General features: G+C 40.4%; 1 protein-coding gene across 4 annotated transcripts in view; it reads left to right on the top strand.

Annotated features, from left to right (window-relative positions):
* The first annotated feature begins 214 nt into the window (after nucleotides 1-214).
* VIPR2 (vasoactive intestinal peptide receptor 2) overlaps nucleotides 215-15,339 on the top strand; it is a 50,800-nt gene continuing 35,675 nt past the window's right edge. For 3 of the 4 annotated variants that reach the window (XR_009418296.1, XR_009418295.1, XM_059470264.1), the window contains exons 1-3: nucleotides 215-429; nucleotides 3,300-3,402; nucleotides 14,597-14,704. Coding sequence is in view for 2 of the 4 variants with exons in the window: in XM_059470264.1 (XP_059326247.1) it covers nucleotides 379-429; nucleotides 3,300-3,402; nucleotides 14,597-14,704 (262 nt within the window). In the remaining 2 variants the exon portion in view is untranslated. Of the gene's footprint in view, nucleotides 430-1,115; nucleotides 1,188-3,299; nucleotides 3,403-14,596; nucleotides 14,705-15,339 lie in introns of those variants that run through there. The other variant, XM_059470281.1, reaches the window with a different exon arrangement.

Genomic DNA, 15,339 nt, shown 5'->3' with positions numbered 1-15,339 from the left:
CGCCCGGAGCAGCCCGGGGGTGGCGGCGGCACCTGCGGGGCGCAGCGATGGGCGGGGGGTCCCGGCTCCGGGCAGCGACTCCCAGCTCTTATGGGGGGAGCGGCGGCGGCAGCGAGAGGGAGGAGGAGAAAAGGAAGGCGAGGAGAGGGGCAGGGGAGACACGGGCGGGCGGGCAGGAGCCGGGGGCTAGAGGAGGAGCTCCGCGCACAGCGGCGGCGGCACGGCCGCGGTCGGGGAGGCAGCGGAGGCGCCGCAGCGGGGCAGGTGCGGGGGAGCCGGCAGCGGCCCCGGGCCCTATGGTGCCGGGCGGGACCCGGACTCCGCTGCCCGCCTTCCAACGGGGCCCGCCGAGCGCCTTGGGACGGGCACTGGGCGGGCATGAGGACCCTGCCGATCGTGCTGCTCTCGCTCTGCTGGAGCCTGGCGCCGGTAAGTGTCAGCCCGCCCAAGGCAGCGCTCCGGCCCCGGCCGGGCTGGGCGGGCCGCGCTCACCTGAGGAGCCGGAGCGGAGCCGGAGCGGAGCCGGAGCGGAGCCGGAGCGGAGCCGGAGCGGAGCCGGAGCGGAGCCGGAGCGGAGCCGGAGCGGAGCCCGCCGGGCTGTCCCGGAGCTCCGCGGGGCGGGGGCTCGGCGCGGCAGGTGCGGGGCAGCGCTGCCCCTCGCCGCTGGCTCCGGCTGTCCCCGGGAGGAGAACGCGAGGGGAGCGGGCGCAGCCCCCGCCCGGACCCCCGGGCGCTCCCCCGGCGCTTCTGCCCCATCCCCGGCACGGCTCCGCATCCCCGGGACGGCTCCGCTGCGCCGGGCACGGTCCCATCCCCGCGGAGCCGCCACTCGAGCCCCGCAGTTTTCCCCACAGCCGGTGGACACCGCTGGTTTGCGGAGAGTTTTCACAGAGCGCTGCCCGGGAGCGGTCCAGAAGCCACTGACCGTCATCGTAGGGGGAAAAGCCCCACATCCACAACTGCTCTGTGATTTGTACAGTGGGATTGCGATGTACAAAGTAGTCAGAGTATTGGAGTATTCTTTAGGGCATCTGCTTTTGACATCTTTATATTTTTGAAGCATTTCTTAAGTAGTTTGTAAAAGTCAGTTACATTGATGGAAATATGATTCACAAAAAGAAATTTTTTAAGGCCTTTTAAGTTTTTTGTTACTGTATAACACCAAAAGTTGGGAAACCATACTGAAGGTGAGTGCAAGCTGCTTGTCAGAGGAAATGTCCATCAAATTGCCAGGCTAGATGCTTTAGAAATTGTAAACTGCTTAATGTGCAGGGATACTCCTGAGCTGGATTTCCAGCTCGGTGTGCACATTTACATGCAGTTCTGTATTCATTGGTGACTAAGGATAACCTACTGTTGGTTAAGCAGAGGAAAATATGGATGAGCACAAGTCCTAAAAAGTGGTGAGTGCCCTCAAATCTTGATGTGTTTCGGGATGTAGTCAGAGCCACATAGTCTGGAACCTTAAATCTCTTTAGCTTTGTGAAGTCCATCTGGATGAACTGGATGTATTAGAACATAGCACAGTACAGTTTAGCATGTAGCTCAGCTGTGAAAAGTAATATGCTACCTTTGGGTAATAACAAATTTTTAACAAAACTTTACTATTAACCATTGATATTTCAGAGGTACCAGAAAGAGAAGTGTTTATTCAGCAGGCTTCTTAATTGCAGTAGCTACTTTGACTTATTCTTCATTTATTTAACATTTTTATTTACTGAACCTTCCTTTCCAAGACCCAGTAATTGCAATACTTCTTGATGAGTAGGAAATCCACTGTCAAGTTACAGAATGTTAGCACTTGGAAATGAAAAATAGCCAAAAATAAGTTTTGTGAAAGGAAAGTGCTATTAAAAACATTGTGTATACATGGGACTTTTATTTTACATGGCTGCTATCTGCAAAAAAGATTACACATAACAAAATGTAGATATTTTCAGTATAATGCTGAACTTTCAATTATAAATTCTAGAAATTCTAATTTATGTTAAATATGTGTCTCTGAAAGGAAAAGAATTCTGCATTTGAAACGTGTAATTTCAATACTCAACATGGAGAAGATATGTGGAAAAGGAAGTCAGGTTCTGATGTTGCAGACAGTGAAATGAGACATTTGGAGAAGAGACAGATTTTTGTGAGTTTTCATAACAGCCCCTGCTGTTACACTTATGGCTCTTGCACTGTATTTTTAAAAGCTGTGCAAGTGGTTTGTCCACAAAGAGACTGCAGCATCACCAGGTTCTCAGTCCTAACTCTGGATCTGAGGTTCTGAGCCCAGAATCACAACTTAATTATTAACATTTTTTTAATTGCTGTGTCATGCATCAGAGATCATTACCAGATTCTGTTACTAAATGTCTCCTAAATTTGTGAAAGAAAAGACAGAAACTTGGAGAGACACCACCTTTTTCTTGGTAATTACAAGCGTGAGGTGTGAGGATGACTGAAGTACTGCATATTCCCATTTTATTTATTTAAGATGTGATTTCATTTGAGCTAATCAAACTGTCCCATCAGCTCCACTGACGTTTCCAGCTTTTCCATTTGCCACCTCCTGCAGTAATTTCTCCCATGCAGTCTCTTTCAGACTCCCTGTGTTTCTCTGTGAGCTCTGACTGCCTCTCTGAGCTGACCCCAGCACAACTTTCCAGAGTCTTGTTTCTCTCTTCACTGCTCCTGCATTCCTGTCTCTTCCTGTGGACATACATAAGCTTTTCTGAAAACCAAGGAGCTGAAGGGAGGGCTTTGAACCAGTAAAGGCATTAGTGCTTTAATTTTTAAGTAGTGAGGTTTTCTTCCTGTGTAGCATTTGCTTGAATCAAATAATCATGGCCTGGGGCCTTCAGGAGATAAAATATACATGGTGGCAAAGGAAAGAAAAGCAGAATTTACCGTGTCAAAGAGAATGAAGTTTGATCAATTTTCATGTTCTGTGATTTGTATTAAACTTTCAGCTTCCTAACTTACTACAAAAGGGGAAAAGAGCAAATTTGTATCTATTCTCCTTTTTCAGTTTCAGCTCAGAGTTTTTCTGGAGCAAAAGATCTGTTGGCTCAATATTGAGGAATGCACTAGAAAGCTAAATGAATGCTACAGGAAGAAGCCAGTAGAGTGTTTCAACATTTTGTCCTGAAATGTCAATGTGTGAGAAGCTAAAATGGGCATTGAGTGTGTCCAGCACGTGCTTGGGTGAAACCTGTGCCAGTTAAAGTTGTTGCTTTCCGTATTGGTAGTTGCACTCTTCATGAAGCATTTTCATTCTAGTTTCAAGACATAACCCATTTGTTAATTTGACACAGGTGAATGGTGTCCATCCAGAATGCAGATTTCAGCTGGAGATTCACAAGGAGGAAACCAGGTGTATGGAGCTTCTAAAGAATGCAAAGCCAGTGGACTACAAGGGTAAGAAAACCGTAATGTAGAGATAACTGGAGTATTGAAGATTTTCTCTCTTTTCCTTCTTTGCTGTTGTGATTGCATTTTCAGTACTTGTCTGAACTGTGCTTGGGGTTTTACAGTTGTTAGGATTTATGGAATTTCGCATTAAATGCACTGCAGCAGCAAGCATGTGGTGAGAGCTGTGCAGGTGCTGGGACACCAGCTGGGAGCAAACACGTTCTCGTGTGCTGAGATGCTGTTGTAGCATTTTCTGACTGGCAGAGCAGCTGTGATGACAGGACCAGCAGGAAGAGCAAATCTGAGGGAAAGCTGAAAGCCTTGGAGCCAAGCATCTCTCCCTAGCTATGAGTAAAGTGCTGGTGGCAGAAAATATCTCTGGGTTTTCCAAGTGGACAATGTTTCAGACTGAAAATCAGATTCACACTTAGAGGACCATGGAGTCGTGCAAAGGGAAAAACAGACAGTTGTGTTATGCCCCAAACTCCAACTCTCTCTGTTCATTTATTATTTTCTTTCTTCATAGAAAGATAAATATATAGCTAGCCATAGATCAAAGTGTAATTTAGTGGAAGGAAGAATAGTAGATGTAGGGGTTTTGTTAGGTTTTTGGACTTGGGGTTTGTTTGGTTTGGGTTTTTTGTGGGGTGTTGTTTTTTGGGTTTTTTAGGTTTTATTAGATTTCCTTCCTACATTCTCATGGGAGGAGAAAACAAGTTTATGGAAAAATAACATTTTTCTTGTAAGTTGAAGCTGCTGGTAAAGCCGTTTGTTCAGCAAGCGGAATAAAAAGGGGACAGATAAATTCAGATTGTCAATATGTGGTTTATTTGGGCTTTTTGTGTTCATTTTGTTTTGAATACACTCTGATGATGACTATGGGACCTCAGAGACTTGCCATCTGCAGTGCTCTTTGAGCATAAACATGAGTCTCAACTTATGATGCTTTTTCCACCTCTCCTCAATTTAAATGTGTAACTCTCCCAGTGCATGTTCTAATACTAATTTGTATAAAAAAATTTCAAAGGACCATCAACAGTTTTTATTTTATTATAATGTCTCCATTTTATTAATCAAGATCAGTAATTTAAAAAATGCAAAATTTTACTGGAATAATTAATCTAGATTTAAGGCTTTTATTTATATATGAGTAGTGAAGAGAGATGGCTGTTACATAAATAATACTGGTGCAAAGCCAGATGGAGAAATAATTAGTAGGCCAGCTTAATGAATTAAATCATGAACCAATAAATTCCCTGTTAGCCGTTACATGGCTTTGAAAGTCAGGCTTTCCTTGTGATGGACTTTTGTGATCCAGATGCTGAAATGCTCCAAGGGTATCTTTGTGATGCACAGCAGTTTTATTTTGGGTTCCCGAGGGGAAGAAAGAAGTTTGCTGTCAGTATTTTCTTTCCACTGGGAAAGGGGTGCCTCCTGAAGTAAAATGCTGTGAAAGAAAACTCATGTCTTGGGAGGACACAGGATGTCTGATGGTGTTATTCAACGATGCAGACAGTGGCAGAACAGCAGTGAAAGGATTTAGGCATTTTATTGAATAGGCACCTGAAACTAAGGGAATATTCCATTTTGTTGGAGACTGGAATAAAGCCCCTGCTTTATGAAAACTGCATGTTTAATATTACAGGAGAATTTGTTCAATGCTTTCTGTTACAGACACCTTCCCAAGAACCTCCAGAGAGTAGTCTATGTTAAATATATGCATTTACATGTACAAAAATAGACATTCTCTGTGTGTCCTTATTCTTCTAGTAAGACCTCTGTAATTATACAAAGAAATAAGGATTCTTTTGAACATTAATACTCTGACAGCTGAAAAAGTAGAACTCCTAAAGAAAATTGACAAGCTGGAACTAGTCCAAGTTGTAGCTCCACATGTAATTTATAACACATTTGAAACAGTTCTTTACAATAAATTCCCAAATGATATTCCACGTTTTCCTGAATGGGAAAGATGGTTGTACAGGCCTTGTCATACTTCTCTAACTTTAGTATGTGCTACCTGACTACAAAAGCTGTTAATGAAGTCTTGTGAAGGAACTGTCTTGATCTTGGAAATAAGGGTTCCCTGAGACTTTCCACAGAAGGCTTGGACCTCCATTATCAAAATCATTGGGAATATTTGCATTAATTTATTGGGCACCTGGGAAACCTTCACACCTCTATGTCACATGGTCCAGAATTTGGCTGGCATGCACAGCTTCTGAATTCTGGAGGATCCAAATTGTATGGGACAAGTTGTTTCTTCTTTGAATTAGATGACAATTATGTATTAAATATCTAATCTTCTTAGCTCCCAGTTAGGAAGGTAAAAAGGAAACATTTAAGGGCTATTTGGGTTTCTTTGACATGATAAAATGATCTTACACCTGAGCTGTTTCAAGACATGAGCTGAAGAATTTTGCTGAGTAATTTTTAGATTGCACCTAAAATCACTGACTGTGATGTCTATGAAGCACTTCATGGTTTCAGTAGTGTGTTTCACACGGTAGTGTGTTTTCCAAAGAAACATTGTATGAAACCAGTGTAAGCATCCTTTGAACAGTGCTAAGGATATGCTAAAACTAAAGGACCCGGTTGCTCTAAATTCTGCTCATTTGCCCATGTCAAACTGTGAGACACCCAAACCTCTTGCTTTGCACCCTTTGTGGGATTTTCAGGCATTAGCACATACTTTTCCATTAGTGGACAGCATTACACTCCATTTAGGGGAGAAGCCACTCTCCAAAGACCTGTGGCAGGGCTTTCCTCCCTGTAGTGCTCTTTAGAACATCTGGTTGTTTATTTTATGAAGACTGCATTAGCTTCTATCCCCATTTGTTGTCTTCTTTCCTCCTATAATTTGGCCCCTGAGATATGGATGCACCATAGCTGGAAGCCTAGGAGAGGTTCTTCTATCTTTAGGCTACAGATTTTGAGGTCTATATGGAAAAAACTGTTTTTTATCTGCTACTCATGGCTTAAAGTAATTGAAAATACAAAAAATAATTGTCCTTCTACAAATTTCTGCCTTTATTCAGTATTTAGAATTTTTCCTTATAAAGTAACTGCCCCCTTTCTCTTCACCTTTAAGTGAAAAAATGAAATCTTATGGTCAAAAATGTTAAAATTCAGGGTTTTTTAACAGGGTTCTACAACTAAAAGTTCTAAAAAAGATTTAATTATGAAAAGAACGAAGTTTAGGGAGTTTTGATTAATCTTGGATTGAGTGGCTGCACAGTTAAATGTGTCTTTTCAGATTTTGATTTTCCAAAATATGTTTTTGTGAGACCCATACGTCAGACAACATTTTTAATTTTAGAGATGGCTTTTTAACTTTGAGGAAGGGATGTAGACAAAAAGAAAAGTGGCTTTGGAAAGAATTTCATAAACCTCTCAAAGAGAGCTTCATAATGCAGCTTGTAATAGGAAATTAAAAGAGACAAGACACCAAAATTATGCTCTTCGTTCTTTGTAAGTTTAAAGCAAGAGGGACCAATATTGCTGTATAATCCAATCTCCTGAATTGCACTGTCAATAGAATTTTCCTCAGTGATTCCAGCACTGAGCTCATGATCTTGTGGATGAAAGAGAGCTGTTCAGAACAGTGGGATGAACATTCAAATGTCAGAGCCATGGAAAGTTGCCCAGAAGTCAAATTTATCTGATCAGGTTACCTGCTAAGGTTGTTTTTCCTGGAAGAAAGATGCATATTTTGCATTTACACACACCCCCACACCTTTGTGTATAATACACACACCTCTTTCTATAGCCACACCAACGTGATCACTCCATCCTCCACATTAGAAAATAGGAGACTGACACAAAGCCAGATTGGACCTTTCTTTTGCTACATGAACAGGAATCTCCTTAAGGTTTCCCCATCATTATGCTCCCTGTCTCATCAAGGTCTTGCATCAGGTTTTGTTTAGTTTTGAAGCTATTTTCTCTGTAAAATGAGTCAGTACTTCAGACTGCAGTGGTGCTGACAGTCCTCTGAGGTAGCATTCAAAGTAGAATTAAATGAGATGATGGGGTCATGGAACTTCTTTCATGCAGCACCAGGAACTCTTGGAAGCACAAATTTAGCTTTCTTAAATCTCTGTGCTGCTGCTTTCCCAGGTGTAGTACAGATATGTTACTACTTTTTAGTTCACACTTTTTCTTTCTTTTTTTTTTTTTTAATGAAGGAAGCTAAAGGGGCTGCTTTGGATATTTTTATGTTTTGGCTTTTGCTGATTGAAGTGTCATCATTAACAACACCACATAAAACTGACCCTTATGGTATTGACAATGTCTGGGCTTTGTGGAAGCTGTACTTAAATATTTGAGGGCAGAAGAGAGACAGAGCTCTGTCTTTTAAGGAGTTTGGGTGAGAAAGGTGGGAAAGAGCCTTGAATGAAATGAGTTGTCTACTGGAAAGTAACAAACTGTAAATAAAATGGTGATGACCAAGAAAACATCCTGATCAGCCTTATTCAAAAATTTTGCTATTTTACATAGCAAAATGTACTAAGAGTGACAATAACAAACCCTTTTGGAAAGAAGAGAAGCACCAGGTGCCCACAATGATTTTGAAGATCTGAAATTTCTGCTCTACCCAAAATGTAAATAGAAATCTGGCAGTAGACATTAGTATATGGCATTTGTAGCCCTGAAGAAGGAAATGCACATCCATAAGTGAATTTTTTGTGTTTTCCAGAAGATTCTGAAGGAAATACTGCCTAGCATAGTCTTGCACTTCAGTCCACAAATACAGCTGTGGCCATGGCAGTCTATTCTCTACAACATCCAAAGCTGAAATATCACAAGAAAGAATTTTGGGTACCAAAACACTGAAAAAGCTGCAGCTAATGCAACAAATAGCATATGGGTTAGACATAATACATACTAGCAGAAATATATGGTCCACTTCTTAATAGAGACAGTTAATATTTTGTGGTAGGATTTATATGAACAGGAGATTAATTTTTAATGGCAATTTTCAAGAATGTACAGCATGTCAGAATTGGGGCAACATAAAGATGAGAGTACCTCTTACAGCTTTGACTATACACACATTAATATATTTGCATAAGAATAGAAAATAATGTTCTTATCGTAAGATTAGCATGCTGTTCAGTCATTCAAAAATAAATGCTCTTGTCTCCATAGGACATTTTGAGTAATTGGAAAGCAGGATTTACCTGAAAAATTTGGATGACAGTTTGTTTTCTTGTTTGAGAGGGTTTTTTTCAAAGTTTTAGCTGGCAAGTTCCATATTTCCCCACAGAACCCTAAAAATATGTAAATTACATTACGTGTAAAACTGGCCAATAGATTTTTGATTGTCCAAAGGGAAACTGTTATTCAAAAGGATAACAAGACATTTCTTCTGAAGTGTTTAATTTCGTGAAAATCCAGAAATCTCTTAGAAATCTCGGAAACCGTATTTTTGCCATTCCTGGTACTAGAACTGGCTTTTGAAGCGCCTATGAACTTCAAATATTTTAGGTTAACATGAGATAAACTCTGTGGTTTCATCATTTTATTTAAACTAGTTAAATCTGACGTAGACTGTAGAATTTCAAATTTCTGTTTGCTGTCCAGTGTTTGTCGACTGGAAATTAAAAGTTTTTCCATTGGCATTTCCTGCAGTAATTGGAGCTGCTTCTAGACCCCCCTGCAGCCAGAGTTTGTACTGCCACAGGACTGCAGGCAGGCAGCTCCACCCAGAGGGGCTGTGGGCAGGCGGGGGGTGGCGGGTCCTACCCTGGGTCAAGGCAGGTGTCCCCAGGCAGGTGTCACCTCCCTGGCACAGGGACATCAGCCTGCGGAGGGGAACAGGGCCCAGCACTGGGCACCAGGGTTGGGCAGAGCCCTGGGATGGCTGGGCAGGGAGAAGAAGGCACAGGCTCTGAGGAGGACGAAGGCAGAGCCATCACTGCCTGTTCCTGCTCTCAGAGCCCTGACAAAATCAGGTGGGAAATACCCGCAGTGGGGCAGCCTTTTTTGGGGCTGTCTCATTCCTATTCCCGTTCTGAGCAATTCTGCTTTGCTCCCAGCTTGTGCAGCACCTCTTTCTCGTTGTTTTTGTTTTTAATCACTTGTGTGAAAATGCAGAAGGAATGTCAGTCCATATATGTTCATAATTCCCATGCAACCCAAGTTCCACGCTGTGGCACACAGACCTGCAGCCTAGAAATCATTGCCCATAAGAGGTGAGATGGCTTCTGCTCTGCCAAGTTAACTACAAAAATCAAAACATTGAAAAATAAACCCTAGGCTAGCTGTCGACTTTCTGACTCATTTTCAAAGCACTCTGTTGTTTTTTCATGTTTTATGCACGCCTAGACAGTTTTGAAAAATGCTAAACCTCTCTTGGAAGTGACAATTTTTAAATCCAAATACAAAGTGCCACCTAGTGGTTATATATTTATAAAATGTGTCTATAAACAAAATTTTCCAACACAAGCCCCAGTGTTTTATAGTTTTATAGACAAAGAAGCACATGTAGGTAAGTGAACCTGTTGCTCAAAGACTAGATCTCAAAAAGCAGCATGATGCATAGAGGTGGCAGCACTTATGTAAGCTGAAGAAAATGGGAAACAAAATGTAGTTTTATAGTCTGTTATGTTTCCTTTAATTATGAACTATTTGCAAATGCATGACAAGCATTAAAGACCAAACATTCAAATAAAGTAAGTGATCTCATTGAAACTAGCTAACAATAGCATCTGAGTGTCCTCTGGAGGAACAGGAGAAGAGACTTTTGGGCAAGTCACTGAGCAAAGGACTTCAGGGAAGTTTGGTTGTTTCCTTGGATATTCTGTGAATGACACATCAGAGAAATGAATGGTGCAAATGAAGACATTGAAAAGGAATTGTTCTATGCAGGCTGTGGGAGTGTTCTTCTAGACACCACAGAATCAGGGATGAAGAACCTTTCTTCTTTTTGCCTTCGCTACTTTTGCTAAGAGTTGTTAATGGTTTAAACCCAGAGATCAACCCAGCCCTGCACAGATCCTCACTCACTCCCCTACCAGCAGGACTGGGGAGAGAATTGGGAAGGTAAAAGCTGGAAACTTTTATGTTAAGATAAGAACAGTTTGATAGGGGAAGCAAAAACCCACTGTTCAGCACTGTTCCAAACCAGCTCTGTATTAGCAACTGTGAAGAAAATTAACTCTATCCCAGCCAGAACCAGCCCAATAGTTAAAGAAAAAGCTAAAGAATGTAATAGTAGACATACAGAAAAAGAGGAGCTAACACAGATCTAAGCTGGACTGACTTTTTATGCATGCACATCAAAGTAAAAGGACAAAAACACTCAATGCTTAAGAATTTATTGAAGCACAGTGGAAACATAGAGACTAAATCCAATAATGAGCATAAAAGAAAAAAAAGGATGTACATTAAAGTACATCTGGTACTTAGAATACTTTAAAATAGTATAAATAAAAATTATAGACATTACATGAAATAAACATTGGAGCAATTAAAGTTTTGCCTTAAAAGTGAATTACAGAAAGAAATAGAAATCTAGCTATAGAAAGTATAATTTTACTGGTAAAATTGTTACCAGAACTAAAATGTAAGACCTTATTTAAACCTAAAAATATTAATATTTTTTTTATCTGACTTGATCAATATCCTTCAGAGACAGTAGGAAGCAGGCCTACATATGTGAGAGATTGATAAAAGTTCCAGAAAATGAGAATTTAGATAATGATTTTATGAGTGATGCACTGATGGATGACAGTCCAGAAATCCTAACTCTGAATGCATTAATGGCTGGATAGAGAGTTGTAGAAAGTGAGTTGAGAGGAGAATACAAAGTTTGATCAAGTTAGATATTCTATGTAGGGAAACAGAGACATTTACATAGCATTTACCACACCTTCACTTCCCAACTGTGTGGTATTTAAAGCACCATAGACTGCCTTGTGCTCACTGGAAAGAAACAGGCAATCATTGGGAGCAATTAACCTGGCCTAATTTCAGTTGTTTTAAGATGAAGTTAAGTTAAATGTATCCCCCCTCTGCATAAGGGTATGTTTTCCTAAGAGAAAAAGAAGATATATGAATAAAACACTGTTAAAATCTGTGGTAATTGGAGAAAGGGGTTGATGAGGAAAGGTGTGATTTGAAAGCCCAGAAGATGCATTACTGTTTAACAATTGCAATTCCACCAGTAATTACACCAGTAATTAATACCATTTCAGCAATCAGACTAGATTCAGATGCCCACTGTAGTCATTCAGTGACTATAAATGCCTCCAGGACATCTCAGCAGTTTTCTCAGATGTCCTGTACCATTACCAATAAGCCTGTAGATAATCATAAATTGAGGCTTAATATTCTTGGAGTTCTGGTGACAGCGATTTCATTTTCACTCACATGATTTCTGATGCATTTGAATGTAGTCTACATGCAGGAAATACATCTTTGGTGTTACTTCATCCATTTGATTTGAGGAATCTGAAACACTACCATTCTCACCTGGGCCATCAATGACTTTAAAGTCCTAAAATACTGGGGGGAAAATAAAGGAAAAACCCATATTCCAGAAACCATTACTGACTTGTGATGTTTTGAACATCAAAACCTTGCAGCAAGCTTTGAGATTTGATACAAATTGTGTTGATGAATTTTGGTAGGAATAGGACTTGAACTTCAATTTTTCTATATGCTTCATCCAACTGCGGCTTGAATAAGATTTTAAAGTGTTTTCTGTGGCAAACACAGCAATGGAGCTCTGAAGTCCATGCTGTTCAGCTGCCTGTTTGGCAAAACCTTAGCCCAGTCAATGTACAGTAGCATAGAAAAAATTTACAAGTCCTCTGAGCTGTTTGCAGCTTACTGTAATAATGCCACCATTTTACAGAGTGGATTAAACAAAAGGGAAAATTTGAGAAAGTCATCACCTTCCATGGGTGTGCAAGAACAGCTTCATGACTCATCTCAGCTCTCACTGTTAGTGGAAATGGGGTTGAAATAAAGACGTCTGAGGTCTTACAAGATGATAATTATTCTTGTGTACTCCAGGGCTTGTTTATGCTGGCTCAGGGAGCCCATCAATCAAAGCCAAAAGAGTTTCATTTTGTCACTGTACTTCTGAGTGCTGGCAGATGAAGAAAATAGTTTCTTTGTCTTTCTGATTACTTGTATGTCGTGTTATTGATGTTGTTTTTGGCTTAAAATCAGTTGGGGAGCAAGCATGACCTGAATTGGTTCAGGTAAACATTCTTTTAGTTTGAGTAAGCTCTGGTGCTGCATCATAGAGATTTGGGCTTGATTTTCACCCAGAACTGCAACTCAGGAAGGACTTAAGCATGTTGAAATTCCATTTCAAAGGCTCTGAAGGTGACCTGCTCAGTGTAAACCTCTGAAATTGTGTACAGATGGCCAAGCCACTATCAGAGATCTCTCAGGGACACTGTTGGTAATGCCGAGAGAGGCTGATGCAGCACACAGGACAGTAGAGGATAAGGCATTACGTTATCTACACATAGAGATAAACTTTGTGAAGTTCTCCCTTTAGTAATCCTTATTTTTGGCATAATCTTTCTGAATATAGAACAGATGCTGCATTTAGAACTGTACAATCTTAAGAGGAGTGAAAAAAGACCCAATCCCTATAAGCAAGTGAATCCTCTGGAGAATTGCATTTCCTTGGGAAAGTGCATAAAGAGGACTCTGTGGAATTGGTGATCAAATGCAGAATTTCTCCCATAACCCTCCTCCCATCTTCATTTATCATCTCCAGACCTTGTTCTTGTGCCACTCAGCGGCTCCCTCACAGCTATCACACTTGGATGGATGTTTCCAAAGGAAAGCAAGGCCCATGGGAACACCGTGCCACTGGCTTTCCTTTGTGCTGCAGCTAGGACACAGCCCTGGGACAAATCCAGCTGCTGGTCCTGTTACACATTCTTTGGTTCCCTAGTTTACGTGTGCTTTGAAAGTAACTTAAACTTTGAAAGCAGGATGCTGCATATTTTAAGTCAACACAAGCTGTCCAAGTTTAATTGCACTAAAAGTTTTATACAAATATAGAACTTCTAAATATTCCTTTTCAAGTTTCATTTAACTCATGTGGCTTGATTTTGGGTATGACCTCACTGGCATAGAATAAATTAATAATGAATAGCTAATACTATAAATATTCTGAAAATAATATGGCTGAGAGCAGTTCCCAATCCAAGTTTTATGTTCTCTACTGAAAGGAACAAACTGTCCTTTATACTGCTAATAATCTTATGGAGATAATACCAGTGGGATAATAGTTTGATTTCTGTCTTTAACATTAATTACAAACTAAAATTTTTATATGCTTTATCTGAAGCCATAAATGCACAGAATTTGGCACGATTTCTTTTTTTTTTTAATAGCTTGAACTGAGATAATATGTGTAACATTTCCTTACTTCTTTGTCCTTACAAGGCTTGTGTTGACAAACTTTCATAGCTGTTTGTTTAGCTTAGAAGATATGCATTATAAACAGACAGCTTTAAACAGGGCATGATTGAGCCAAATGCCTATAGAAGCTATAGGGAGATTTACACTCATTCACAAGATACAGCCTTTGAGCCACATTTGAACACAGGCAAAGCTGTAGCAAGTTACTTTCTAATTGTAACAAGCATTTACCACTATAAAATATATCTATGGAATTTGAAGCCCCCCTGCCCTTCCTGAAACCAATATATAGAAACATTCTTTGTTCAGATGTCTGTTTATCAGTTTGAGAGATTATTCTGTAGGTCCATGCCTATTGTTCTTAACACTCTCCAAACATAATGCCTGCCTGTCATATGTGGTGCTGAGTCAAATGACTTTCTTGCATATTTATTTGTGATGTTCAACCTGCTTGATAGAAAACTCCATTTTAACTGTGATTAGGAAATTCTCAAAATTTTGCAATTCTTAATAATCCATATCAGTGCTCAGGAATTACTTTTTAATCTTTCTTACTCTTTTCTTAGCATCCTCACATTACAATAACATGTGAAAAATTCTGCAACCAATGTATTAACTGACCTCAAAATTGGCTGGTTAATCAGCAGACTCTGATGATTCCTTTAAAGTTTTCGTGGAAAATATAATCTTTTCAGCTTTCTTGAAGGAGTCTAATATTTTTTGAACCACTTGTTCAAAGCTTTCACCAGGTCTTTATAAGCATACCCAGATTTCAAGGCTGTTAACACTGGTTTTGTTTCAGGATGTGTTGGAGTTTGGGATAACATCACCTGTTGGCGTCCTGCGAAGATTGGAGAGACTGTCACTGTCCCTTGCCCAAAAGTATTCAGCCTTTTTTCTGGAAAACCAGGTATTTTATTTTAAGGTGTATTTTCACTGGCTTCTCTCTGGTATTCTTTAACATAATGTGCTAAAAATGGTTTATTTGGGGGTTTAATTTTCTTTGTAGATTAAAAATTCTTGTCACAGCTGTTCAGGATACACCGTGAAAAGACCAAATTATCATCTTTGTGTTCTTTTTGGGGTTCTTTGAGTTAGATACTAAGTATATTTCTGATACAGTGACACTCACCAAAGCTGCTGACATTGCTTGCTCTTTTTTGACCTATTTTGTTAATTACTAAGGCAGCTGAGCCTGACTGACATCTCTAACAGTTGCCAGCAGGCCACATGTAGGTTGCTCCCTCTGTGTCTCAGGAGGGGAGCTCTGCCTTGCCATCATGAGAATAAAGAGCCCACATTAGCAGATAATACCTAAAAATTACTGCTATTGCAATTTAAGGTAGTTATTATGAAACCTTTTATTCTGCTTTTTAATGGAACTTGTAAAGAGCTCATCAGTGTCTCAGACTGCTGAAACATTTAACTGGTTTAAGTCTCCCATCTTCTGCACCATCTTGTCAATAAATCATATTTTGTCCTGTGGCATTTGAGGGGGGTTTTGAAAATAGATGATGCACACAGAGTGTTTCACATGTATCTCAA

Source organism: Ammospiza nelsoni, chromosome 1 (genome assembly GCF_027579445.1).
Source record: "Ammospiza nelsoni isolate bAmmNel1 chromosome 1, bAmmNel1.pri, whole genome shotgun sequence".
In the NCBI taxonomy this organism is placed as follows: domain Eukaryota; kingdom Metazoa; phylum Chordata; class Aves; order Passeriformes; family Passerellidae; genus Ammospiza; species Ammospiza nelsoni.
This window is presented reverse-complemented; position numbering and strand designations above follow the sequence as displayed.